Raw genomic sequence first — 26,159 nt, 5'->3', positions numbered from 1 at the left:
CAAAGTTTTCACAGATCTTACAATGAGGAAGTGTATTTTAATGTGTTAGTACTGCAAATTTTTTTTTATTTAGCCTTATTACTTGTGAAAGTATTTTCAACCTTCCAATTTTTGAAGCCACTATTTCTAATTAGTTTTGTGTTAATATAGAATACACCTTAGTAGAATTAGGTTCATTGCTAGAACTAACTTTGGATTTACTGGATTGACCTAAATTCCCTCTAACACTGAATTATACATTTTAACATTAATGTACAGAAGTGACCATTCCTGTGTTTTCTGTTATTCACTTCAATATTCTAAGATTTTCCCAGTCTTTCTGCTCGTTTTGAAGGGTAATATGCAATCTTTAAAAAAGTCGTGATGCAAGAATTAGGTAAAAAACATGAAAGCATGTTCTGGATTTTAATTCTTCAAATGTATTTAATTTAAAAAGTAAATTATCTTTATTATGATAACTGCCTCATTTTGAATTAAATCAATTGTTAATCTTAAAACTTTATTTACACTTTATTTAGAGAGTTGGAAAATATGTATGAACGTTTCTTCTTGTATTTGAACTCTCCCCAAGTAACATTCATTAGGCTACCAACATTTTACAGAAAGTGCTACAATTGATTCTATCACTGCTAGCGGTATGTTGCCTTACTGCTTACAATATGACATCACATGCATGTTTCTTCCATGTGTTTCATCAAATATCATAATTATTGCATGCAGATTAGATGTATCCATCAATTGACAAATCACTTATTATAAACAAGATTGATGCTAATGAAGTGAAGGAGGCCTAGTCTACAGCAATGTGCATTTTTTTGTTTTACAGCAACTGTATCTCCTACATCACAAAGTACTTCAGCAACATCCACAACTGCTTCAAGTAAGTAACAATGTATTTATTTTTTTTATTTGCAATGTCAACATTTCAAGATTATTAAATTGTATCTTCTTGGTAGTTGAAATGTTTGCCATCTTTCATTTTCTGAAGCCTCTATTTAGTTTTGTATTACTATGGAATGTATGTTGGTAGGATTCAGTACATAGTTTGAACTATGAGCCGGTGATGAAGTTTTAATGAATCTAACAATAGTGGATTTATTATTTTTGACTACTTTAAAATTTGGTCCCATAAGTCATTATTTTCCAAACATTTTTTTGAGGGAAACTTTTTTGTTTTAGGAAAAACTGAGCATTATTACCGAGTTCTTGTGTAGGCTTTTTCACATAAAGTTGATCAGGTTCAGTTGCAATTCCTTTTTCAATGTTAATGGCAAATCATCATTCAGTACTGTACAATATAGTTTTTTAGTCATACACTTTCCTACTTTTTTGACTTTTCAATTATGGTAAAAAAAATTGTAGAAAGTTCTCCAAATTCCTTTTCATATCTTATACATATGCAAGTGGGGGATTGGAAAGTGTGCCATTTTCTGTTTTACTGTTTGTTATTATATAGCCACATGGTATATTAGCACCTATGCCTTAGATTTGAGTGATAGTATAAGTCACTTTACTTAGAGAGTTGGAAAATATGTATGAACGTTTCTTCTTGTATTTGAACTCTCCCCAAGTAACATTCATTAGGCTACCAACATTTTACAGAAAGTGCTACAATTGATTCTATCACTGCTAACGGTATCTTGCCTTACTGCTTACAATATGACATCACATGCATGTTTCTTCCATGTGTTGCTTCAAATACAATCATTATTGCATGCAGATTAGATGTATCCATCAATTGACAAATCACTTATTATAAACAAGAATAATGCTAATGAAGTGAAGGAGGCCAAGTCTACAGCAATGTGCATTTTTTTACAGCAACTGTATCTACTACATCACAAAGTACTTCACCAACATCCACAACTGCTTCAAGTAAGTAACAATGTATTTCTTTTTTTTATTTGCAATGTCAAAATTTCAAGATTATTAAATTGTATCTTCTTGGTAGTTGAAATGTTTACCATCTTTCATTTTCTGAAGCCACTAATTAGTTTCGTGTTACTATGGAATTTATCTTGGTAGGATTAAGTACAATGTTGGAACTAAGAGCTGGCGATGTCGCACATTGATTCTTATACACATTCGCGAGTGTCACTAAATTTAAGAAAACCAGTAAGAGCCTCACATGCTCTTGTCTCAACTGTAAGCCCCTTCCTATGTAGAGAGGCATTTGAGACATGAACCCTGATCTGTAATATTGGCCGTGTTTTTCTTTTAGCAGCAAGTACAACTTCTACAACGACAAGTGGTTCAACAGCATCCACAACTTTGTCAAGTAAGTGACAATGAAGTGTCATATAATTTTTGAAAGTCAGTATTTCATGATTAATAAATGTATTGTTATTCCGTTTACAAGTATTTCCATGCTTTATTTTCCTGGCCTATTTTTTCAATTTAGTTTTCTGTTGATTTAGAGTGACTCTTGGTAGAACCAAATGTAAAGTAATAACATTGGACTGAAACTCCTTCTGGGCGGCATGGTGGCGCAGTGGGTAGCGCTGCTGCCTCGCAGTTGGGAGACCTGGGGACCTAGGTTCGCTTCCCGGGTCCTCCCTGCGTGGAGTTTGCATGTTCTCCCCGTGTCTGCGTGGGTTTCCTCTGGGCGCTCCAGTTTCCTCCCACAGTCCAAAGACATGCAGGTTAGGTGGATTGGCGATTCTAAATTAGCCCTAGTGTGTGCTTGGTGTGTGGGTGTGTTTTTGTGTGTCCTGCAGTGGGTTGGCACCCTGCCCGGGATTGGTTCCTGCCTTGTGCCATGTGTTGGCTGGGATTGGCTCCAGCAGACCACCGTGACCCTGTGTTCGGATTCAGCGGGTTGGAAAATGGATGGATGGATGGATGAAACTCCTTCTCCACATTAAATAAAATGGCATATATTATGGGGGAAAGACTCATGTGAACGTGTTTGTGATTGTACCTGTGATAGAATGACTCAATATCTGAAGTGTTGTCTGGCGTTTCTCTTCATTTCATTTTACATGGGCTGAATGTTGGATCCAGAATTGTATCTAAATAAATAAGCACACTATGTTTATGAAACTAATTATATCAGCTTGAATAAAAATATTTGTTAATCTTTTTTGGAACTTTTTTATGCTATGTATGGTCTCTATTCCAAAATATGAGATGGAGATTACCTTTACACAGATTTCACAGGATCTTACAATGAGGAAGTGTATTTTAATGTGCCTTTTGAATACACTGACATGGATTAATAGTACTTTTTGAATATGTTAGTTTAATTTTTTATTAATTTATTATTGTTTAGTTGTCATTCCTTTTTCTGTGTCAGATTTGCTTTTTCTTTTAGCACTATGTGATATGAATTGTTTTCTCATATAGTTTCCTGCTCTTTAGGTTTTACTGTAGTGGTTATGAACATCCTAGAATGTTCTCCAAATGTTTTTCAGTATACTGTACACATACTGTATGTCATAGGAAATTTTCTCAGTTTCTCTTTTTCTATTTGTAAGAGCCATTTCCTAGTTACATAAGATGCATAAATGTTTTACTAAATGTTAGTGCATAATCTATGGGAGGTTCCTACAACCCCCATAAGTTGAGTTGAATTGCTATATTGTAACTATTTCTAGCCTCTCTGACAAAAATTATTCTCAGATAGTGATCAGCCTTGCCATGTGTAAGGTGTAGAGGGCACATGGTTTTAAGCCGTGCCTTTCATGCCTTGCATACCTTGTGTGTGTGTTTTGTGTGTCAAGTAATATGTAAGACAAAGCACATAATTGAAAGTGCTGTGTCATACATTTAATGTGTACAGAAGAAGAAGTTAAGAATCTTTAAGTATAGAAACAACTAAAGTTTTACAAGAAAATCTAAGTTTAGAGATGATACATTTTTTCTTTTTTTTTTTGCCTTTTATTCTACGTGTGTAACAACTTTTTTATTTATTCTTGTGTGGATTGTTTGCTTTGAATTTTCACCAAATATTTAAAAGCGAACTTTTGGACTGAGAGATTTGTTTCGGCACGTGTTTTACCCGTGCTTGAACTCGCCTTACACTCCTTAGGCTCCACTAAAGTTTAAAACCTGCCTAAGATAAAAAGTTTGAAATCTGCCTAAGATTAAAAGAAAGAATCCTGTGTTTTTTAAGCCTGACGTTGGTCTGCGACAGAAGAAAACAATGATGACTTGAAAAGATTTGACAGGTACTTTTATTCTTTGTCTTTGATCGGAGTAGAACATTTGAGAGAATTGCTTGCGCTCCTCACGAGACTCTATGAATTAGATAAAGTAGCTTAAGTACCTTAAAGAGAAGCTGACCTGGTGCAAGATCGTCATGACATCTAAATCTGGAAGCCCGAGGAAATATCAAACTCTAAACGAAAGTCTGAGTGGCATGAGTGGATACCGCGATGATTATGATGTAACAAAGGAGGACCATCTCCAAGACAATAGAAAGCTGTTCAAATTAACAGAGATGGCAGAGCTTGTCTTCGGAAGCTTGGCAATGACTTCAGCAACAGTTGATCTTCAGTCGGAAGTATACGACAGATATGATCGATTATCTAGTCTGATGAAGTACATAAAGGATTTACAAAAAAATTAATCTAACTGTGAAAATTTAAAAACAATTTTCAAGAATGAGTTCTCCAATCTGATAATGGAATATAAAAGGTTAAGCGATGAACTTGTATCCTTCCAGAGCAACGAAGATGCATACAAAAGGGTATTGATGCTAAAACGAAAAGTTTACATACGTTTTTGGGATATACAGTATAACGAATTGGGTTATGGAAGTACGCCAAAATAAAAGCCTCAACCAGCAGCAACCTGACTTTTCTGGTAACCATAGATTACAGAGCAAAAGATGATATTATCCCTGTGGACAGTGTCTCCCAAATCTTTGCAAAAAGTAAAAGTCAAGCAAGTACAGTGGCTACTTCAGTTAGTGTCCTCAGATCTCAAGAGGCAGCGCACGCTGTGCTGTTGGCTAAAGCAGAGAACCAAAAAAGGCAACAGGCTCTAGATATGGAAGAGGCACAGTTGAAAGCACAGCTAAAGGCTAAAAGATGTCAATTGGCATTGGAAGCAGCTATCGCAGAATCCAATGCAAAATTGAGAGCTCTTAAAGGACGCAGTCGCAGTTCAGGTAAGCCAAATCCCTATAATGTTCCTCAGAAACCAGATGTGAGAAATGAAAAGTCACATGATGTGAGTATTTGTAACTTTTCGTGTAAAAATGAAAGTAAAAACAATCCTCAACAACCGCTTTATGATCAGCCAAATAAGGCACCAGTACCTCCTCAACAACCGCATTATGAACAGTATTACGAACAGCAGAATGAACAGCAGTATAAGACTCAAGTGCCTTATGTGCTATATAGAAAGATCCCAATATTTGATGCCGATCCTATGAGCTATATAGATTTTATTGGAGCATTTGATTGAGCTATCAATAAGGTGATAGAGAATCCAAGGGATAAATTGGACTTTCTGTAGGAACAGGCAACATCAGCTTTGCATCCTGTGTACGGCTCAGCCCTAGGAAGCCATACCTTCAAGAAGGAAAAGGACAAGACTGATCAAGGGAAGCATCCTTCAAAAGGCGTCCTAAGAAGAAACAGTTTTGCTACAAACTTTTCTGCTACTGATGAAAAAAGGGATACAGTCACCTCAGTCAAAAAAGAGGAGACAGCTGAACGTACACGCAGTAAGCACTGTCTTTTTTGCAATGAAAATCACAATCTTAACGAATGAAGTGCAATCCAGAAACTAACTTATGAAAGTAGAATTGACTTTTTGAGATCTAAGGGCTTATGCTTTAAGTGCCTTAAACAAGGACATCTTAATAAAGACTGTGTAGATTAAAGATTCGGGACACACTTCAGTGTGACATTCCCTATGTGTGTGTCATGGGATCCCAAAAGAGTTCAGAAACCTCACAATATGAAGAAGAAGAAAAGGATCATTCGGCTTCTGATTGATAACTGTGCTGCCCACAACATGCGTCCACATTTAGATAATGTTCGCGTTGAATTCCTCCCACCCAATTGCACAGCAGTGCTTCAGCCATTGGGTTTGGGAATCATTTGCACCCTGAAAGTGTATTATCACGAGGAAATGCTGAGAAAAATTTTCGTCAGCATAGCTTGTAGACAGGAGGAGATTAAAATTAATGCAAAAGAAGCTATTGAAATGATTGCAAACACCTGGACGCAAGTTAAAGAAAGCACTATAGCTAGAAATGCAGAATCTCATTAAAACAAAATTAAATGCCAAATATGCTCTCATTTACATCCAGTCATTCTGGATATGAACAAGGAAAAGGCACAGACGATAAAGCCGCGACTCCTAGAAAGGAGAACAGTAAGTCGAAAAAGAAGAGCATTTTTTCTTCGAATATTTCTGCAGAACCATTGCAGACTTGTATGGCTATCAGGGCCGGAAAAGAGGGTGTCTTAGCTGTGATTCCAGTTAAAGTTAAGTCTGAAATGAGTGAGAAATGTGTTGAAACATATGCTCTAATAGATTCTGGCAGCACAGTTACACTTTGCACAGAAAGTTTGCAAGAGCAGTTAAATCTTTCTGGAAAAAAGTCTCACATTTACATCAGCACTGTAGAAAGGGACAATGTAAATAGACAGAAATTAGTAGAGTGTACATTTTTAATGGAGTTACAAGTCTGTGGGGTGAAGGAAAACATATTTTTTGATTTACCAGAAGTGTACACCCTGAACCTTATACCTGTGAATAAGGAGAACATTCCTACACAAGAAGATGTCAAGAAATGGTCTTATCTAAAAGATGTTCATCTACCCCAGATAAAGGCAGAAGTAGGTTTGTTAATAGGTACAAATGCCTGTAAAGTCATGGAGCCATGACAAATCACACATAGTGAAGGTGAAGGACCTTATGCTGTGAAAACAGTCCTTGGATGGATTGTTAACGACCTAATAAAGTGATCAGACAATGAAAGACTGCAAAGTTATTCAGTCAGTTGTGTGACAATAATGGAGGTAGAACAAATGTTACTCCAGCAATACAATACAGACTTTCCAGAGCGCAGTTGTGAGGAGAAGGAGGAAATGTCACAGTAGGACATTAAGTTCATGCGCATAGCCTCAGAGACTGCCAGGCTAGTAGATGGACACTATTACATTAATCTGCCTTTTAAAGATGAGACACTTAAGGTACCAAATAATCGTTGCATTGCAGAACAACGTACTATTGGACTCAAAAGGAAACTTACGAAGTATCCAACATTCCATGAGGATTACAAAATTTTCATGAAAGACATGTTAGACAAAGGATATGCCATGTGAGAGATGGCCGGCAGCTTATCCCAGCCAATACATCCACACCGCCAGATGGAGTCCCCCCTGCAACATGGAGGTGCCCCGAATTCCCGCAGGGCATCATGGACAATGGAGTTCGGTGTCACAGCCCTGCTGGATACCATGGGGGCCGCCAGGGGACGCTGCAGGGAGACAAGAAGATTGTTTCTATTATAACCCGGAAGTACTCCCAAGTCATGGGGATGGAAGGACAGAATTACTTCTGGGCTAAAGAAAAATATAAATCTTCATCTGACCCGGAAGTGCCATGGGATCACATGGACTGAAGGACAGGAGCTCTTTCGAGTCAAGGACTATTTAAAGGACTGTGGGAAACTCAGCAGACGGAGCTGGAGTTGGGAGGAAGTGTGAAACAGCTGCTGGGTGGAGTGGAGGATTGATTATTGTATTATTGTTATTGATTATTGGAAGAATTGTGGAGGTGGAGGTGCTTTGTGCACATTTTTGTAATAATAAATTCATTATTGGGACTTTTTACCTAGTGTTTTGGCGTGTTGTCTGCGGGTTTGGAGGTGCGACAGCGCCCTTTATTGTCACAGCTATTAAGGTACCCACTGAACAGCTGACCCTTGAAAGGGAGAGAGTGTGGTACATCCCTCACCATGGAGTATATCATCCAAAGAAAAATAAGATCAGAGTGGTTTTTGACTGTACAGCCACTTACCGAGGCTTCTCTTTAAATGAACAGTTGCTGAGAGGACCTGACCTAACTAATACACTCATTGGAATTCTTATAAGATTCAGAGAGGAGCCAATTGCTCTCATGGCAGATATTAAATCAATGTTTTATCAAGTGAAAGTTCCAGATGAAGACACTGATCTTCTTCGTTTCCTGTGGTGGCCTGAAGGTAATCTAAACAATGGCCTAGAGGAATACAAAATGACAGTGCATCTTTTTGGTGCTACTTCATCACCCAGTTGTGCCTCTTATGTTATACAAAGAACAGCAGAGGATGCCAGAGGCACAGCTTCAAAGGAAGCGGTTAACACTGTGCTGCAGAATTTCTATGTTGATGACTGTTTAAAGTCAGTTGCTACAGAAGAACAAGCCATAAAATTGGCCAAAAATCTTCAAGCCCTGTGTTTCAAGGGAGGGTTTTATCTTACGAAATGGATTAGCAATAGCAGAGCAGTCTTGTTGTCCATTCCTGAAGAAGACAGGGCAATAGATCAAAAGGACTTAGACTTAAGCCATGATTTGTTACCAGTTGAAAGAGCCTTAGGTGTTCAATGGTGCACACAGACTGACAGTTTCAAGTTCCAGGTAAAGCTGCAATACAAGCCTGCTACAAGACGTGGTATTCTGTCAGTGGTCAGTTCAATAAACGATCCACTTGGATTTTTAGCATCAGTCATAATGCCTGCTAAGCTTATTTTAAGAGAACTGTGTAAAGAGAAATATGCATGGGATCAAGAAGTGGAGGTTAAGTATGTCCAGCAATGGAAAAAATGGATGGACGATTTGCAGCTACTTGTGGATTTCAATGTAAACAGGTGCATTAAACCCCCTGGATTTGGTCAAATAATGTCTGCACAAATGCATCATTTTGGAAATGCTTCAGAAAACAGGTATGGCACTGTTTCCAACCTCCTCCTAACTAATACAGAACATAAGAGACATTGCTCATTTATAATGGGGAAACCAAGAGTGGCACCACTGAAACCTGTCACTATACCAAGGTTAGAACTTACAGCAGCAGTGGTATCAGTCAAAATGGACAAAATGCTAAGACAAGAACTAAAGATTTCCCTGCAAGAGTCAATCTTTTGGACTGGCAGCATCACTCTATTAAGGTACATTGCAAATGAAAGTGCACGCTACAAAACGTTTGTTGCTAACAGAATCGCAGTAATAAGAGAGCACTCTCAACCCTCGCAATGGAGGTATGTCACATCTGTACAAAATCCTGCGGATCAGGCATCAAGAGGAACGACAATAGAAAGCTTCATAAAAAGTAAGTCTTGGATACAAAGACCAAACTTCCTGCTACAGCCAGAGCACGAGTGGCCTAAGACAGTGGTCCCCAACCTTTTTGACACCAAGGACCATTTTATAGAAGCAAATATTTCCAGTGACCGGTAGGTGGGGAGGATTCGAGGTGGGTTCGTAGGGCATTTTTATGCACAATATACATTACATTTCTATTATTATTAAGTTATAATATCATAATAGAAATTATACAACTTAACATAATGAAGAATCAGTGGGAGCCTGAGCTTGTTTTCCTGCAACCAGACAATCCCATCTAGTGACGATGGAAGACAGTGACACGCGAAGTGTGTTGCTTATGTTCAGTCTACTCCGTAATCTCGTTTTAGTTGCTGTCACTGCAGAAAACGCTGCCTCACAAAGATAGGATGTTGGAAATGGAAGCAGTCTTTTCAGTGCTTTTGTGGCAACCTCAGGATATTCCGTCTTGACTTTAATCCAAAACGTATGGAAATTTAAAGTTGTCTCCGACATACTTTTAAGGCCACCATCATTTGCAACCTCAAGCAGTTGATCCTCTTCAAGCACAGACAAAGTTGATTCACCTGGCTTATTCACAAATGGGGCACAGATCCATTCCTTCCCATTTCAGGCCCTGGCTTGGTATCTTTAACAACCGCTGCTAACGTTTGAAACATATCAAAAATCCCAATGTTTACTTGTCGCCCCCATAAATCAAGTTTGGCTTTGAATGCAGCCACTTTATCTGCCAACTGTTACAACGGATATCTTCTGCCTCTGCCCCACATGCTGCTGCTCCACTGCTGCCTCAGATTTACCTCGTCAGGCTCCTCCAGCACTCCTCCAGCCTGGCTGGATACTGAGTCTGCAGAGTGGGTAAAGGTGGGGTGCCCAATAGTGCCTGTATGCCTGTAGCGCAAATACAGGTAAAATTCCATTACAACAAACTGCCAGGGAACTAAAAAATATTTTGCTGTAATGAAAATTTTGTTGTAATGAGATTCTGTATTTCTAGCTATAGTGCTTTCTTTAACTTGCGTCTAGGTGTTTGCAATCATTTCAATAGCTTCTTTTGCATTAATTTTAATCTCCTCCTGTCTACAAGCTATGCTGACGAGAATTTTTCTTAGCATTTCCTCGTGATAATACACTTTCAGGGTGCAAATGAAGCCCAAACCCAATGGCTGAAGCACTGCTGTACAATTGGGAGGGAGGAATTCAATGTGAACATTATCTAAATGTGGACGCATGTTGTGGGCAGCACAGTTATCAATGAGAAGCTGAATGATCCTTTTCTTCTTCTTCATATTGTGAGGTTTCTGAACTCTTTTGGGATCCCCCACACACATAGGGAACGTCACACTGATGTGTGTCCCGAAGTGTGATTGCCGCGTGTGTGTAGGATTGTTTGTCCGTTGCCGGGGCAGGGAAGAGCAGGCTCACAGCGGTGCAGTGAGGCGCCACAGAATCAAATCCTAAAAGATTGTGGTTGCACTATAAGTCCCTGTCTTATACCCCAAAACATGAGTCTCAGTACTTTAGCAAAACCAGCTTTATTCAGCTTGAAGCAGGAACAGCACGGTTATTTATTGTAGCGGGATCTGCCACTCTCCTCTAAACAGACACAGCAGTCAGACAGGGCTGTGACCAGGTTATTGGCCAAGTAATCTTGTTCCCTGCATTTACAATGTTCCTTGCATCACCCATTGAGATCTTTGCTGTTTGCTTCAGTGAAGAGCCCAGCACAGTTGTGAGCCTGCTGTTGCCCCGGCAATGGATAAACAATCTTCCACAGATGCGGTGATCGCACTTCGGGACGCTCTTTGGCATGTTGTCCAGTTGGAGGAGGTCTGAAGAGAGTTTAGAAACCTCATATTTTCTTGAATGAGTACCGCATTAATAGGAACATTTCTTGAATGAGCATCACTGAACCACATAAAAACGGCTTTTTCGGGATCTTCAAATGCAGCAGCATACATTTGCAACCCAAAAGGTGTGTAGTAAATTTTTTAAGTGTAGAAGAAAAAACTGAATCAGTAAAAAGACTTGTGGAGTACTACTCAGAATGGTTTAATTTAAAGAAAGCAGTAGCATGGTTCCTTAGGTTCAAAGAAGTGCTACTGCATCTGAAAGAAGAGAGAAAGACAATCCAATATACAGTCAGTCAATCAGGACAATACTATACAATACAATACAATTTATTTTTGTATAGCCCAAAATCACACAAGAAGTGTCGCAATGGGCTTCAAGACAAAAGCCCAGAAAGACAAAAAACACTAATCACAGAACATATGAAGGAATACAAATCAACAAGGAGGTCAAAGCCTTGTGCAAAAATCAGCATATAAAGAAAAGTAGTGAAATCAACAAACTAGACCCAGTACAGCAAGAAGGAATATTGAGAGTTGGAGGGAGACTCAGCAGATCTGCTATGCCAGAAGAGGCAAAACACCCTGCAGACATTCATAAGAATTCACATATTGCTACTCTCATTATCCGACACTTTCACAAAGAGCATAGACATTGTGGATGTAAATACATGCTAGCACGTTTATGTCAGAAATACTGATTACCTCAAGCAAACTCAGCTATCAGAAAAATCATTTCAAAGTGCACAACGTGCAGAAGATACAATATGAAAGCAGGTGAGCAAAAAATGGATCGTCTACTCCCAGACCAACTACGCTTTACCAGTGTAGGAGTCGATTATTTTGGCCCCTTCCTGGTAAAAAGAGAACAAAGCCTAGTGCAGAGGTATGGGGTCATTTTTACTTGCCTAACAACAAGAGCAGTACATTTAGAAATTGCATATACATTAGACACTGATTCTTGTATTCAAGCCTTATGCTGATTTAGCTGTAGAAGAGGACAAGTTAAAATCTAGCACTAAGATAATGGAACAAACTTTATCGGAGCAAAAAGAGAACTAAGAGAAGCAGCTAAAACTCTTGAACAAGAAAAAATTTTCAATGCCATGATGAAGAATGAAATCAAATGGAAATTTAATCCACCAATGGCCTGTCCCGTTTTTCTCATTTTTTTCATTTTACATTGGCTGAATCATATTCCCTAATTGCTTACAGTATGTAGGCACAGGCATATTTCTTGGTTGCGTCTGAGAGAATGTCTGTCTCATACAGAGTCAATGTATCTATCAATTGACAGGTCACTTATTATAAACAGTAATAATGCTATTAAAGTAAAGAAGGAACAGTCTGCAGCAATGTGCATTTTTTGTTTTAACAGCGACTACATCTCCTACATCAACAAGTCATTCAACAACATCCACAAATTTGCCAAGTAAGTGAGAGTGTTTTTCTTTTTCTTTTTTTTTGGATATGTTAGTATTGCAAATTTTTTTTTATTTAGCCTTATTACTTGTGAAAGTATTTTCAACCTTCCAATTTTTGAAGCCACTATTTCTGATTAGTTTTGTGTTAATATAGAATGCACCTTGGTAGAATTAGGTTCATAGCTACAACTAACTTTGGATTTACTGGATTGACCTAAATTCCCTCTAAGATTAAATTATACATTTTAACACTAATGTACAGAAGTGACAATTCCTGTGTTTTCTGTTATTCACCTCGACATTCTAAGATCTTTCTCCTTGTTTTGAAGGGAAATATCCAACCTTTAAAAATGCAGTGATACAAGAATGGGGTGATAAACATGAAAGGATGTTCTGGATTTTAATTCTTCAAATGTATTTAATTACAAAAAGTAACTTATCTTTATTCTGATAACTGCCTCATTTTGAATTATATCAATTGTTAATCTCAAAATGTTTTCATTCTGTTATTGGCATTTTTTTCAGACCTATCAGGTGGGGATTTTTTTATAAAGTTTTCATGAATCTAACAATAAAGAAGTGGATTTAGTACTTCTGACTACATTAAAATTTTTGCACATAAGTCAATATTATGGAAAAATTTTTCTGAGAGAGACTTTTTTGTTTTAGGAAAAACTGCACATTATTACCAAGTTCTTGTGTAGGCTTTGTCACATAAAGTTGATCAGGTTCAGTTGCAATTCATTTTTTCAATGTTAAAGGCAAATCATCATTCAGCATTGTACTAAATAGTTTTTTTAGTCTACACTTTCCTACTTTTTTGACTTTTCAATTATGGTACAAAAAATTCTAGAAAGTTCTTCAAATTCCTGTTCAAATCTTATATACATGCAAGTGGGGGATAGGAATGTGTGCCATTTTCTGTTTTACTGTTTGTTATTATATAGCCACATGGTATATTAGCACCTATGCCTGAGAGTTGGGTAATAGTATGAGTCACTTTATTTAGAGAGTTGGAAAATATGTATGAACGTTTCTTCTTGTAGTTGAAATCTCCCCAAGTAACATTCATTAGGCTACCATCATTTTACAGGCTTCTTCCATGTGTTTCTTCAAATACAATCATTATTGCATGCAGATTAGATGTATCCATCAATTGACAAATCACTTATTATAAACAAGAATAATGCTAATGAAGTAAAGGAGGCCAAGTCTACAGCAATGTGCATTTTTTTACAGTGACTGTATCTACTACATCACAAAGTACTTCACCAACATCCACAACTGCTTCAAGTAAGTAACAATGTATTTCTTTTTTTAATTTTTTTTAATTTTTTTTTTTATTATTTTTTTATGTCAAAATTTCAAGATTATTAAATTGTATCTTCTTGGTAGTTGAAATGTTTACCATGTTTCATTTTCTGAAGCCACTAATTAGTTTCGTGTTACTATGGAATTTATCTTATTAGGATTAAGTACAATGTTGGAACTAAGAGCTAGCGATGTCACACATTGATTCTTACACACATTTGCAAGTGTCACTTGTTTCAAGAAAACCATTAAGAGCCTCACATGCTCTTGTCACAACTGTAAGCCCCTTCATATGTAGAGAGGTGTTTGAGACACGAACCCTGATCTGTAATATTGGCCGTGTTTTTCTTTTAACAGCAAGTTTGACTTCTACATCGACAAGTGGTTCAACAGCATCCACAACTTTGTCAAGTAAGTGACAATGAAGTTTCATATGTTTTTGAAATTCAGTATTTCAAGAGTAATAAATTTGTTGTCATTCCGTCTACAAGTATTTTTATGCGTTACTTTCCAGAACCTACTTTTTCTATTTAGTTTTTTGTTGATTTAGAGTAACTCTTTGTAGAACCAAATGTAAAGTAATAACATTGGACTGAAACTCCTTCTCCGTGTAAAATAAAATGGCACATTTTATGGTGGAAAGTCTGAAGTGAACGTGTTTGTCATTGCACCTGTGATAGAATGACTGAATATCTGAAGTGGTATCCAGCGTTTCTCTTCATTTTACTGGGCTGAATGTTGGATCCAGAATTGTATCAAATTAAATAAGCACACTAATGTTCATCAAACTAATTACATCATCTTGAATTAAAACATTTGTTAATCTCTTTGGAGAATTTTTTGTGTTCTGTATGGGTCCCTATTCCAAAATATGAGATGGAGATTACTGTTACAAAGTTTTCACAGATCTTACAATGAGGAAGTGTATTTTAATGTGCCTTTTGAATACACTGGCATGGATTAATAGTACTTTTTGAATACATTAGTTAGTTATATGTTAGTTGATTATCATTTAGTTGCCATTCCTTTTCCTGTGTCAGATTTGCCTTTTCTTTCAGTGCTATGCTATATGAATGTTTTTGTCATGTAGTTTCCTGCTGTTTCGGTTTTACTGTAGTGGTTACAAACATCCTATAATGTTCACCAAATGCCTTTCCATATACTGTACACATATGTCATGGGATATTTTCTCAGTTTCTCTTTTCCTATTTGTTGTTCTATTGGTATATGTTATATTTGAACTTTTCTAAGTTATGTTTTTTAAAATGTTGCTAGAGAGTTTAATGACAGTGTAACCCAGTTAGTATCCTATGTGGGAAGATATTCATGAATGCTTGTTCCTGTGCTGGAAATTTCATTAAATAACATTCAACAGTATTCCATCATTTTGCCGAAAGCATGACAGTTAATTCTCTCACTGTCTTCACCATATTCCCTAATTGCTTACAGTATATAGGCACAGGCATATTTCTTGGTTGCGTCTGAGAGAATGTCTGTCTCATACAGAGTCAATGTATCTATCAATTGACAGGTCACGTATTATAAACAGTAATAATGCTATTAAAGTAAAGAAGGAACAGTCTGCAGCAATGTGCATTTTTTGTTTTAACAGCGACTACATCTCCTACATCAACAAGTCATTCAACAACATCCACAAATTTGCCAAGTAAGTGAGAGTGTTTTTCTTTTTCTTTTTTTTTTTGGATATGTTAGTATTGCAAAGTTTTTTTTATTTAGCCTTATTACTTGTGAAAGTATTTTCAACCTTCCAATTTTTGAAGCCACTATTTCTGATTAGTTTTGTGTTAATATAGAATGCACCATGGTAGAATTAGGTTCATAGCTACAACTAACTTTGGATTTACTGGATTGACCTAAATTCCCTCTAAGACTGAATTATACATTTTAGCATTAATGTACAGAAGTGACCATTCCTGTGTTTTCTGTTATTCACTTCGATATTCTAAGATTTTTCCAGTCTTTCTGCTCATTTTGAAGGGTAATATGCAACCTTTAAAAAAGTTGTAATGCAAGAATTAAGTAAAAAACATGAAAGCATGTTCTGGATTTTAATTCTTCAAATGTATTTAATTAAAGTAAATTATCTTTATTATGATAACTGCCTCATATTAAATTAAATCAATTGTTAATTTTAAAAGTTTTTCATTCTGTTATTGGCATTTATTTCAAACCTGTCAAGTGGGGATTTTGTTATGAAGTTTTAATGAATCTAACAATAGTGGATTTATTACTTTTGACTACTTTAAAATTTGGGCCAATAAGTCATTATTTTCCAAACATTTTTTTGAGGGAGAATTTTTTGTTTTAGGAAAAACTGAACATTATTGGGGCGGCACGGTGGCGCAGTGGGTAGCGCTGCTGCCTCGCAATTGGGTGACCTAGGGACCCGGGTTTGCTTCCCGGGTCCTCCCTGCGTGGAGATTGCATGTTCTTCCCGTGTCTGCGTGGGTTTCCTCTGGGCACTCCGGTTTCCTCCCACAGTCCAAAGACATGCTGGTTAGGTGGATTGGCAATTCTAAATTGGCCCTAGTGTATGGTGGGTGTGTTTGTGTGTGTCCTGTGGTGGGTTGGCACCCTGCCCGGGATTGGTTCCTGCCTTGTGCCCCATGTTGGCTGGGATTGGCTCCAGCAGACCCCTGTGTTCAGATTCAGCGGGTTGGAAAATGGATGGTTGGATGAACATTATTGCCGAGTTCTTGTGTAGGCTTTTTCACATAAAGTTGATAAGGTTCAGTTGCAACTCCTTTTTCAATGTTAAAGGCAAAACATCATTCAGTACTGTATTATATAGTTTTTTAGTCATACACTTTCCTACTTTTTTGACTTTTCAATTATGGTAAAAAAAATTGTAGAAAGTTCTCCAAATTCCTTTTCATATCTTATACATATGCAAGTTGGGGATAGGAAAGTGTGCCATTTTCTGTTTTACTGTTTGTCATTATATAGCCACATGGTATATTAGCACCTATGCCTTAGATTTGAGTGATAGTATAAGTCACTTTACTTAGAGAGTTGGAAAATATGTATGAACGTTTCTTCTTGTATTTGAACTCTCTCCAAGTAACATTTATTAGGCTACCAACATTTTACAGAAAGTGCTACAATTGATTCTATCACTGCTAGCGGTATGTTGCCTTACTGCTTACAATATGACATCACATGCATGTTTCTTCCATGTGTTTCTTCAAATACAATCATTATTGCATGCAGAGTAGATGTATCCATCAATTGACAAATCACTTATTATAACCATGAATGATGCTAATGAAGTGAAGGAGGCCAAGTCTACAGAAATGTGCATTTTTTTACAGCAACTGTATCTACTATATCACAAAGTACTTCAGCAACATCCACAACTGCTTCAAGTAAGTAACAATGTATTTCTCTTTTTTATTTGTAATGTCAACATTTCAAGATTATTAAATTGTATCTTCTTGGTAGTTGAAATGTTTACCATCTTTCATTTTCTGAAGCCACTAATTAGTTTTGTGTTACTATGGAATGTATCTTGGTAGGATTAAGTACATAGTTTGAACTATGAGCGGGTGATTCCACACACTGATTCTTATGCACATTTGCGAGTGTCGCTTGTTTGAAGAAAGCCAGTAAGAGCCTCACAAGCTCTTGTCACCACTTTAAGCCAATTTCTTATGTACAAAGGTGTTCAAGGCACAAATCCTGATCTGTAATACTGCACGTTATTTTGTTTTAACAGCAAGTTCGACTTCTATAACGACAACTGATTCAACATCATCCACAGCTTTGTCAAGTAAGTGATAATGAAGTTTCATACTTTTTTTGAATCTCAGCACTTCAAGAGTAATAAATCTGTCCACAACTGCTTCAAGTAAGTAACAATATATTTCTTTTAAAAAATTTTTTTTTGCAATATCAATATTTAAAGATTATTAAAATGTATCTTCTTGGTAGCTGAAATGTTTACCATCTTTCATTTTCTGAAGCCACTAATTAGTTTCATGTTACTATGGAATTTATGTTGGTAGGATTAAGTACAATGTTGGAACTAAGAGCTAGCGATGTCGCACATTGATTCTTATGCACATTCGCGAGTGTCACTTGTTTCAAGAAAACCATTAAGAGCCTCACATGCTCTTCTCACAACTGTAAGCCCCTTCCCAGGTAGAGAGGCGTTTGAGACACGAACCCTGATCTGTAATATTGGCCGTGTTTTTCTTTTAACAGCAAGTTTGACTTCTACATCGACAAGTGGTTCAACAGCATCCACAACTTTGTCAAGTAAGTGACAATGAAGTTTCATATGTTTTTGAAATTCAGTATTTCAAGAGTAATAAATTTGTTGTCATTCCATCTACAAGTATTTTTATGCGTTATTTTCCAGAACCTACTTTTTCTATTTAGTTTTCTGTTGATTTAGAGTAACTCTTTGTAGAACCAAATGTAAAGTAATAACATTGGACTGAAACTCCTTCTCCTTGTAAAATAAAATGGCACATTTTATGGGGGAAAGTCTGAAGTGAACGTGTTTGTCATTGCACCTGTGATAGAATGACTGAATATCTGAAGTGGTATCCAGCGTTTCTCTTCATTTTACTGAGCTGAATGTTGGATCCAGAATTGTATCAAATCAAATAAGCACACTATGTTCATCAAACTAATTACATCATCTTGAATTAAAACATTTGTTAATCTCTTTGGAGATTTTTTTTTGCTCTGTATGGGTTTCTATTCCAAAATATGAGATGGAGATTACTTTTACAAAGTTTTCACAGATCTTACAATGAGGAAGTGTATTTTAATGTGCCTTTTGAATACACTGGCATGGATTAATAGTACTTTTTGAATACATTAGTTAGTTATATGTTAGTTGATTATCATTTAGTTGCCATTCCTTTTCCTGTGTCAGATTTGCCTTTTCTTTCAGTGCTATGCTATATGAATGTTTTTGTCATGTAGTTTCCTGCTGTTTCGGTTTTACTGTAGTGGTTACAAACATCCTATAATGTTCACCAAATGCCTTTCCATATACTGTACACATATGTCATGGGATATTTTCTCAGTTTCTCTTTTCCTATTTGTTGTTCTATTGGTATATGTTATATTTGAACTTTTCTAAGTTATGTTTTTTAAAATGTTGCTAGAGAGTTTAATGACAGTGTAACCCAGTTAGTATCCTATGTGGGAAGAAATTCATGAATGCTTGTTCCTGTGCTGGAAATTTCATTAAATAACATTCAACAGTATTCCATCATTTTGCCGAAAGCATGACAGTTAATTCTCTCACTGTCTTCACCATATTCCCTAATTGCTTACAGTATATAGGCACAGGCATATTTCTTGGTTGCGTCTGAGAGAATGTCTGTCTCATACAGAGTCAATGTATCTATCAATTGACATGTCACGTATTATAAACAGTAATAATGCTATTAAAGTAAAGAAGGAACAGTCTGCAGCAATGTGCATTTTTTGTTTTAACAGCGACTACATCTCCTACATCAACAAGTCATTCAACAACATCCACAAATTTGCCAAGTAAGTGAAAATGTTTTTCTTTTTCTTTTTTTTCGGATATGTTAGTATTGCAATTTTTTTTTTATTTAGCCTTATTACTTGTGAAAGTATTTGTAACCTTCCAATTTTTGAAGCCACTATTTCTGATTAGTTTTGTGTTAATATAGAATGCACCTTGGTAGAATTAGGTTCATAGCTGCAACTAACTTTGGATTTACTGGATTGACCTAAATTCCCTCTAAGACTGAATTATACATTTTAGCATTAATGTACAGAAGTGACCATTCCTGTGTTTTCTGTTATTCACTTCAATATTCTAAGATTTTTCCAGTCTTTCTGCTCATTTTGAAGGGTAATATGCAACCTTTAAAAAAGTTGTAATGCAAGAATTAAGTAAAAAACATGAAAGCATGTTCTGGATTTTAATTCTTCAAATGTATTTAATTAAAGTAAATTATCTTTATTATGATAACTGCCTCATATTGAATTAAATCAATTGTTAATTTTAAAAGTTTTTCATTCTGTTATTGGCATTTATTTCAAACCTGTCAAGTGGGGATTTTGTTATGAAGTTTTAATGAATCTAACAATAGTGGATTTATTACTTTTGACTACTTTAAAATTTGGGCCAATAAGTCATTATTTTCCAAACATTTTTTTGAGGGAGAATTTTTTGTTTTAGGAAAAACTGAACATTATTGGGGCGGCACGGTGGCGCAGTGGGTAGCGCTGCTGCCTCGCAATTGGGTGACCTAGGGACCCGGGTTTGCTTCCCGGGTCCTCCCTGCGTGGAGATTGCATGTTCTTCCCGTGTCTGCGTGGGTTTCCTCTGGGCACTCCGGTTTCCTCCCACAGTCCAAAGACATGCTGGTTAGGTGGATTGGCAATTCTAAATTGGCCCTAGTGTATGGTGGGTGTGTTTGTGTGTGTCCTGTGGTGGGTTGGCACCCTGCCCGGGATTGGTTCCTGCCTTGTGCCCCATGTTGGCTGGGATTGGCTCCAGCAGACCCCCTGTGTTCAGATTCAGCGGGTTGGAAAATGGATGGTTGGATGAACATTATTGCCGAGTTCTTGTGTAGGCTTTTTCACATAAAGTTGATAAGGTTCAGTTGCAACTCCTTTTTCAATGTTAAAGGCAAAACATCATTCAGTACTGTATTATATAGTTTTTTAGTCATACACTTTCCTACTTTTTTGACTTTTCAATTATGGTAAAAAAAATTGTAGAAAGTTCTCCAAATTCCTTTTCATATCTTATACATATGCAAGTTGGGGATAGGAAAGTGTGCCATTTTCTGTTTTACTGTTTGTCATTATATAGCCACATGGTATATTAGCACCTATGCCTTAGATTTGAGTGATAGTATAAGTCACTTTATTTAGAGAGTTGGAAAATATGTATGAACGTTTCTTCTTGTATTTGAACTCTCTCCAAGTAACATTTATTAGGCTACCAACATTTTACAGAAAGTGCTACAATTGATTCTATCACTGCTAGCGGTATCTTGCCTTACTGCTTACAATATGACATCACATGCATGTTTCTTTCATGTGTTTCTTCAAATACAATCATTATTGCATGCAGAGTAGATGTATCCATCAATTGACAAATCACTTATTATAAACAAGATTGATGCTAATGAACTGAAGGAGGCCAAGTCTACAGCAATGTGCATTTTTTTGTTTTACAGCAACTGTATCACCTATATCACAAAGTACTTCAGCAACATCCACAACTGCTTCAAGTAAGTAACAATGTATTTCTCTTTTTTATTTGTAATGTCAACATTTCAAGATTATTAAATTGTATCTTCTTGGTAGTTGAAATGTTTACCATCTTTCATTTTCTGAAGCCACTAATTAGTTTTGTGTTACTATGGAATGTATGTTGGTAGGATTAAGTACATAGTTTGAACTATGAGCGGGTGATGTCACACACTGTTTCTTACGCACATTTGCGAGTGTCACTTGTTTGAAGAAAGCCAGTAAGAGCCTCACAAGCTTTTGTCACCACTTTAAGCCCCTCTCTTATGTACAAAGGTGTTCAAGGCACAAATCCTGATCTGTAATACTGCACGTTATTTTGTTTTAACAGCAAGTTCGACTTCTATAACGACAACTGATTCAACAACATCCACAGCTTTGTCAAGTAAGTGATAATAAAGTTTCATACTTTTTTTGAATCTCAGCACTTCAAGAGTGATAAATCTGTCCACAACTACTTCAAGTAAGTAACAATATATTTCTTTTTTAAAATTTTTTTTTGCAATATCAATATTTAAAGATTATTAAAATGTATCTTCTTGGTAGCTGAAATGTTTACCATGTTTCATTTTCTGAAGCCACTAATTAGTTTCATGTTACTATGGAATTTATGTTGGTAGGATTAAGTACAATGTTGGAACTAAGAGCTAGCGATGTCACACATTGATTCTTATGCACATTCGCGAGTGTCACTTGTTTCAAGAAAACCATTAAGAGCCTCACATGCTCTTGTCACAACTGTAAGCCCCTTCCCAGGTAGAGAGGCGTTTGAGACACGAACCCTGATCTGTAATATTGGCCGTGTTTTTCTTTTAACAGCAAGTTTGACTTCTACATCGACAAGTGGTTCAACAGCATCCACAACTTTGTCAAGTAAGTGACAATGAAGTTTCATATGTTTTTGAAATTCAGTATTTCAAGAGTAATAAATTTGTTGTCATTCCATCTACAAGTATTTTTATGCGTTATTTTCCAGAACCTACTTTTTCTATTTAATTTTCTGTTGATTTAGAGTAACTCTTTGTAGAACCAAATGTAAAGTAATAACATTGGACTGAAACTCCTTCTCCGTGTAAAATAAAATGGCACATTTTATGGGGGAAAGTCTGAAGTGAACGTGTTTGTCATTGCACCTGTGATAGAATGACTGAATATCTGAAGTGGTATCCAGCGTTTCTCTTCATTTTACTGGGCTGAATGTTGGATCCAGAAATGTATCAAATTAAATAAGCACACTATGTTCATCAAACTAATTACATCATCTTGAATTAAAACATTTGTTAATCTCTTTGGAGATTTTTTTTTGCTCTGTATGGGTTTCTATTCCAAAATATGAGATGGAGATTACTTTTACAAAGTTTTCACAGATCTTACAATGAGGAAGTGTATTTTAATGTGCCTTTTGAATACACTGGCATGGATTAATAGTACTTTTTGAATACATTAGTTAGTTATATGTTAGTTGATTATCATTTAGTTGCCATTCCTTTTCCTGTGTCAGATTTGCCTTTTCTTTCAGTGCTATGCTATATGAATGTTTTTGTCATGTAGTTTCCTGCTGTTTCGGTTTTACTGTAGTGGTTACAAACATCCTATAATGTTCACCAAATGCCTTTCCATATACTGTACACATATGTCATGGGATATTTTCTCAGTTTCTCTTTTCCTATTTGTTGTTCTATTGGTATATGTTATATTTGAACTTTTCTAAGTTATGTTTTTTAAAATGTTGCTAGAGAGTTTAATGACAGTGTAACCCAGTTAGTATCCTATGTGGGAAGAAATTCATGAATGCTTGTTCCTGTGCTGGAAATTTCATTAAATAACATTCAACAGTATTCCATCATTTTGCCGAAAGCATGACAGTTAATTCTCTCACTGTCTTCACCATATTCCCTAATTGCTTACAGTATATAGGCACAGGCATATTTCTTGGTTGCGTCTGAGAGAATGTCTGTCTCATACAGAGTCAATGTATCTATCAATTGACATGTCACGTATTATAAACAGTAATAATGCTATTAAAGTAAAGAAGGAACAGTCTGCAGCAATGTGCATTTTTTGTTTTAACAGCGACTACATCTCCTACATCAACAAGTCATTCAACAACATCCACAAATTTGCCAAGTAAGTGAAATGTTTTTCTTTTTCTTTTTTTCGGATATGTTAGTATTGCAATTTTTTTTTTATTTAGCCTTATTACTTGTGAAAGTATTTGTAACCTTCCAATTTTTGAAGCCACTATTTCTGATTAGTTTTGTGTTAATATAGAATGCACCTTGGTAGAATTAGGTTCATAGCTGCAACTAACTTTGGATTTACTGGATTGACCTAAATTCCCTCTAACACTGAATTATACATTTTAACATTAATGTACAGAAGTGACCATTCCTGTGTTTTCTGTTATTCACTTCAATATTCTAAGATTTTTCCAGTCTTTCAGCTCGTTTTGAAGGGTAATATGCAACCTTTAAAAAAGTTGTGATGCGAGAATTAGGTAAAAAACATGAAAGCATGTTCTGGATTTTAATTCTTCAAATGTATTTAATTAAAGTGAATTATTTTTATTATGATAACTACCTCATATTGAATTAAATCAATTGTTAATCTTAAAAGTTTTTCATTCTGTTATTGGCATTTATTTCAAACCTATCAGCTGGGCATTTTTTTATGAAGTTTTAATGAATCTAATAATAGTGGATTTATTACTTTTGACTACTTTAAAATTTGGTCCCATAAGTCATTATTTTCCAAACATTTTTTTGAGGGAGAATTTTTTGTTTTAGGAAAAACTGAACATTATTGCCGAGTTCTTGTATAGGCTTTTTCACATAAAGTTGATCAGGTTCAGTTGCAACTCCTTTGTCAGTGTTAAAGGCAAATCATCATTCAGTACTGTACTATATAGTTTTTTAGTCATACACTTTCCTACTTTTTTGACTTTTAAATTATGGTATAAAAAATTGTAGAAAGTTCTCCAAATTCCTTTTCATATCTTATACATATGCAAGTGGGGGATAGGAAAGTGTGCCTTTTTCTGTTTTACTGTTTGTCATTATATAGCCACATGGTATATTAGCACCTATGCCTTAGATTTGAGTGATAGTATAAGTCACTTTATTTAGAGAGTTGGAAAATATGTATGAACGTTTCTTCTTGTATTTGAAATCTCTCCAAGTAACATTTATTAGGCTACCAACATTTTACAGAAAGTGCTACAATTGATTCTATCACTGCTAGCGGTATCTTGCCTTACTGCTTACAATATGACATCACATGCATGTTTCTTTCATGTGTTTCTTCAAATACAATCATTATTGCATGCAGAGTAGATGTATCCATCAATTGACAAATCACTTATTATAAACAAGATTGATGCTAATGAACTGAAGGAGGCCAAGTCTACAGCAATGTGCATTTTTTTGTTTTACAGCAACTGTATCACCTATATCACAAAGTACTTCAGCAACATCCACAACTGCTTCAAGTAAGTAACAATGTATTTCTTTTTTTTATTTGTAGTGTCAACATTTCAAGATTATTAAATTGTATCTTCTTGGTAGTTGAAATGTTTACCATCTTTCATTTTCTGAAGCCACTAATTAGTTTTGTGTTACTATGGAATGTATGTTGGTAGGATTAAGTACATAGTTTGAACTATGAGCGGGTGATGTCACACACTGTTTCTTACGCACATTTGCGAGTGTCACTTGTTTGAAGAAAGCCAGTAAGAGCCTCACAAGCTTTTGTCACCACTTTAAGCCCCTCTCTTATGTACAAAGGTGTTCAAGGCACAAATCCTGATCTGTAATACTGCACGTTATTTTGTTTTAACAGCAAGTTCGACTTCTATAACGACAACTGATTCAACAACATCCACAGCTTTGTCAAGTAAGTGATAATAAAGTTTCATACTTTTTTTGAATCTCAGCACTTCAAGAGTGATAAATCTGTCCACAACTACTTCAAGTAAGTAACAATATATTTCTTTTTTAAAATTTTTTTTTGCAATATCAACATTTAAAAATTATTAAAATGTATCTTCTTGGTAGCTGAAATGTTTACCATGTTTCATTTTCTGAACCCACTAATTAGTTTTGTGTTATTATGGAATTTATCTTGGTAGGATTAAGTACAATGTTGGTACTAAGAGCTAGCGATGTCACACATTGATTCTTATACACATTCGCGAGTGTCACTTGTTTCAAGAAAACCATTAAGAACCTCACATGCTCTTGTCACAACTGTAAGCCCCTTCCTATGTAGAGAGGCGTTTGAGACATGAACCCTGATCTGTAATATTGGCCGTGTTTTTCTTTTAACAGCAAGTATGACTTCTACATTGACAAGTGGTTCAACAGCATCCACAACTTTGTCAAGTAAGTGACAATGAAGTTTCATATCTTTTTTGAAAGTCAGTATTTCAAGAGTAATAAATTTGTTGTTATTCCGTCTACAAGTATTTTTATGCGTTATTTTCCATAACCTACTTTTCTATTTAATTTTCTGTTGATTTAGAGTGACTCTTGGTAGAACCAAATGTAAAGTAATAACATTGGACTAAAACTCCTTCTCCGTGTAAAATAAAATGGCACATTTTATGGGGGAAAGTCTGAAGTGAACGTGTTTGTCATTGCACCTGTGATAGAATGACTGAATATCTGAAGTGGTATCCAGCGTTTCTCTTCATTTTACTGGGCTGAATGTTGGATCCAGAAATGTATCAAATTAAATAAGCACACTATGTTCATCAAACTAATTACATCATCTTGAATTAAAACATTTGTTAATCTCTTTGGAGTTTTCTTTGTGCTCTGTATGGGTCTCTATTCCAATATATGAGATGGAGATTACTTTTACAAAGTTTTCACAGATCTTACAATGAGGAAGTGTATTTTAATGTGCCTTTTGAATACACTGGCATGGATTAATAGTACTTTTTGAATACATTAGTTAGTTATATGTTAGTTGATTATCATTTAGTTGCCATTCCTTTTCCTGTGTCGGATTT

The 26,159-nt window shown here is 35.9% G+C and overlaps 1 protein-coding gene across 1 annotated transcript in view; it reads left to right on the top strand.

Moving 5' to 3' along the window:
* Window positions 1–26,159, top strand: part of ptprjb.1 (protein tyrosine phosphatase receptor type Jb, tandem duplicate 1) — a 111,792-nt gene that overhangs the window by 30,347 nt on the left and 55,286 nt on the right. The window contains exons 11-23 of the mRNA XM_051923414.1: window positions 827–880; window positions 2,222–2,278; window positions 12,517–12,570; window positions 13,802–13,855; window positions 14,231–14,284; window positions 15,486–15,539; window positions 17,206–17,259; window positions 17,610–17,663; window positions 18,098–18,151; window positions 19,352–19,405; window positions 24,582–24,635; window positions 24,986–25,039; window positions 25,474–25,527. Coding sequence (XP_051779374.1) covers window positions 827–880; window positions 2,222–2,278; window positions 12,517–12,570; window positions 13,802–13,855; window positions 14,231–14,284; window positions 15,486–15,539; window positions 17,206–17,259; window positions 17,610–17,663; window positions 18,098–18,151; window positions 19,352–19,405; window positions 24,582–24,635; window positions 24,986–25,039; window positions 25,474–25,527 — 705 coding nt within the window. The remainder of the gene's footprint in view (window positions 1–826; window positions 881–2,221; window positions 2,279–12,516; window positions 12,571–13,801; window positions 13,856–14,230; window positions 14,285–15,485; window positions 15,540–17,205; window positions 17,260–17,609; window positions 17,664–18,097; window positions 18,152–19,351; window positions 19,406–24,581; window positions 24,636–24,985; window positions 25,040–25,473; window positions 25,528–26,159) is intronic.

Source organism: Erpetoichthys calabaricus, chromosome 2 (genome assembly GCF_900747795.2).
Source record: "Erpetoichthys calabaricus chromosome 2, fErpCal1.3, whole genome shotgun sequence".
Lineage (NCBI taxonomy): Eukaryota > Metazoa > Chordata > Cladistia > Polypteriformes > Polypteridae > Erpetoichthys > Erpetoichthys calabaricus.
This window is presented reverse-complemented; position numbering and strand designations above follow the sequence as displayed.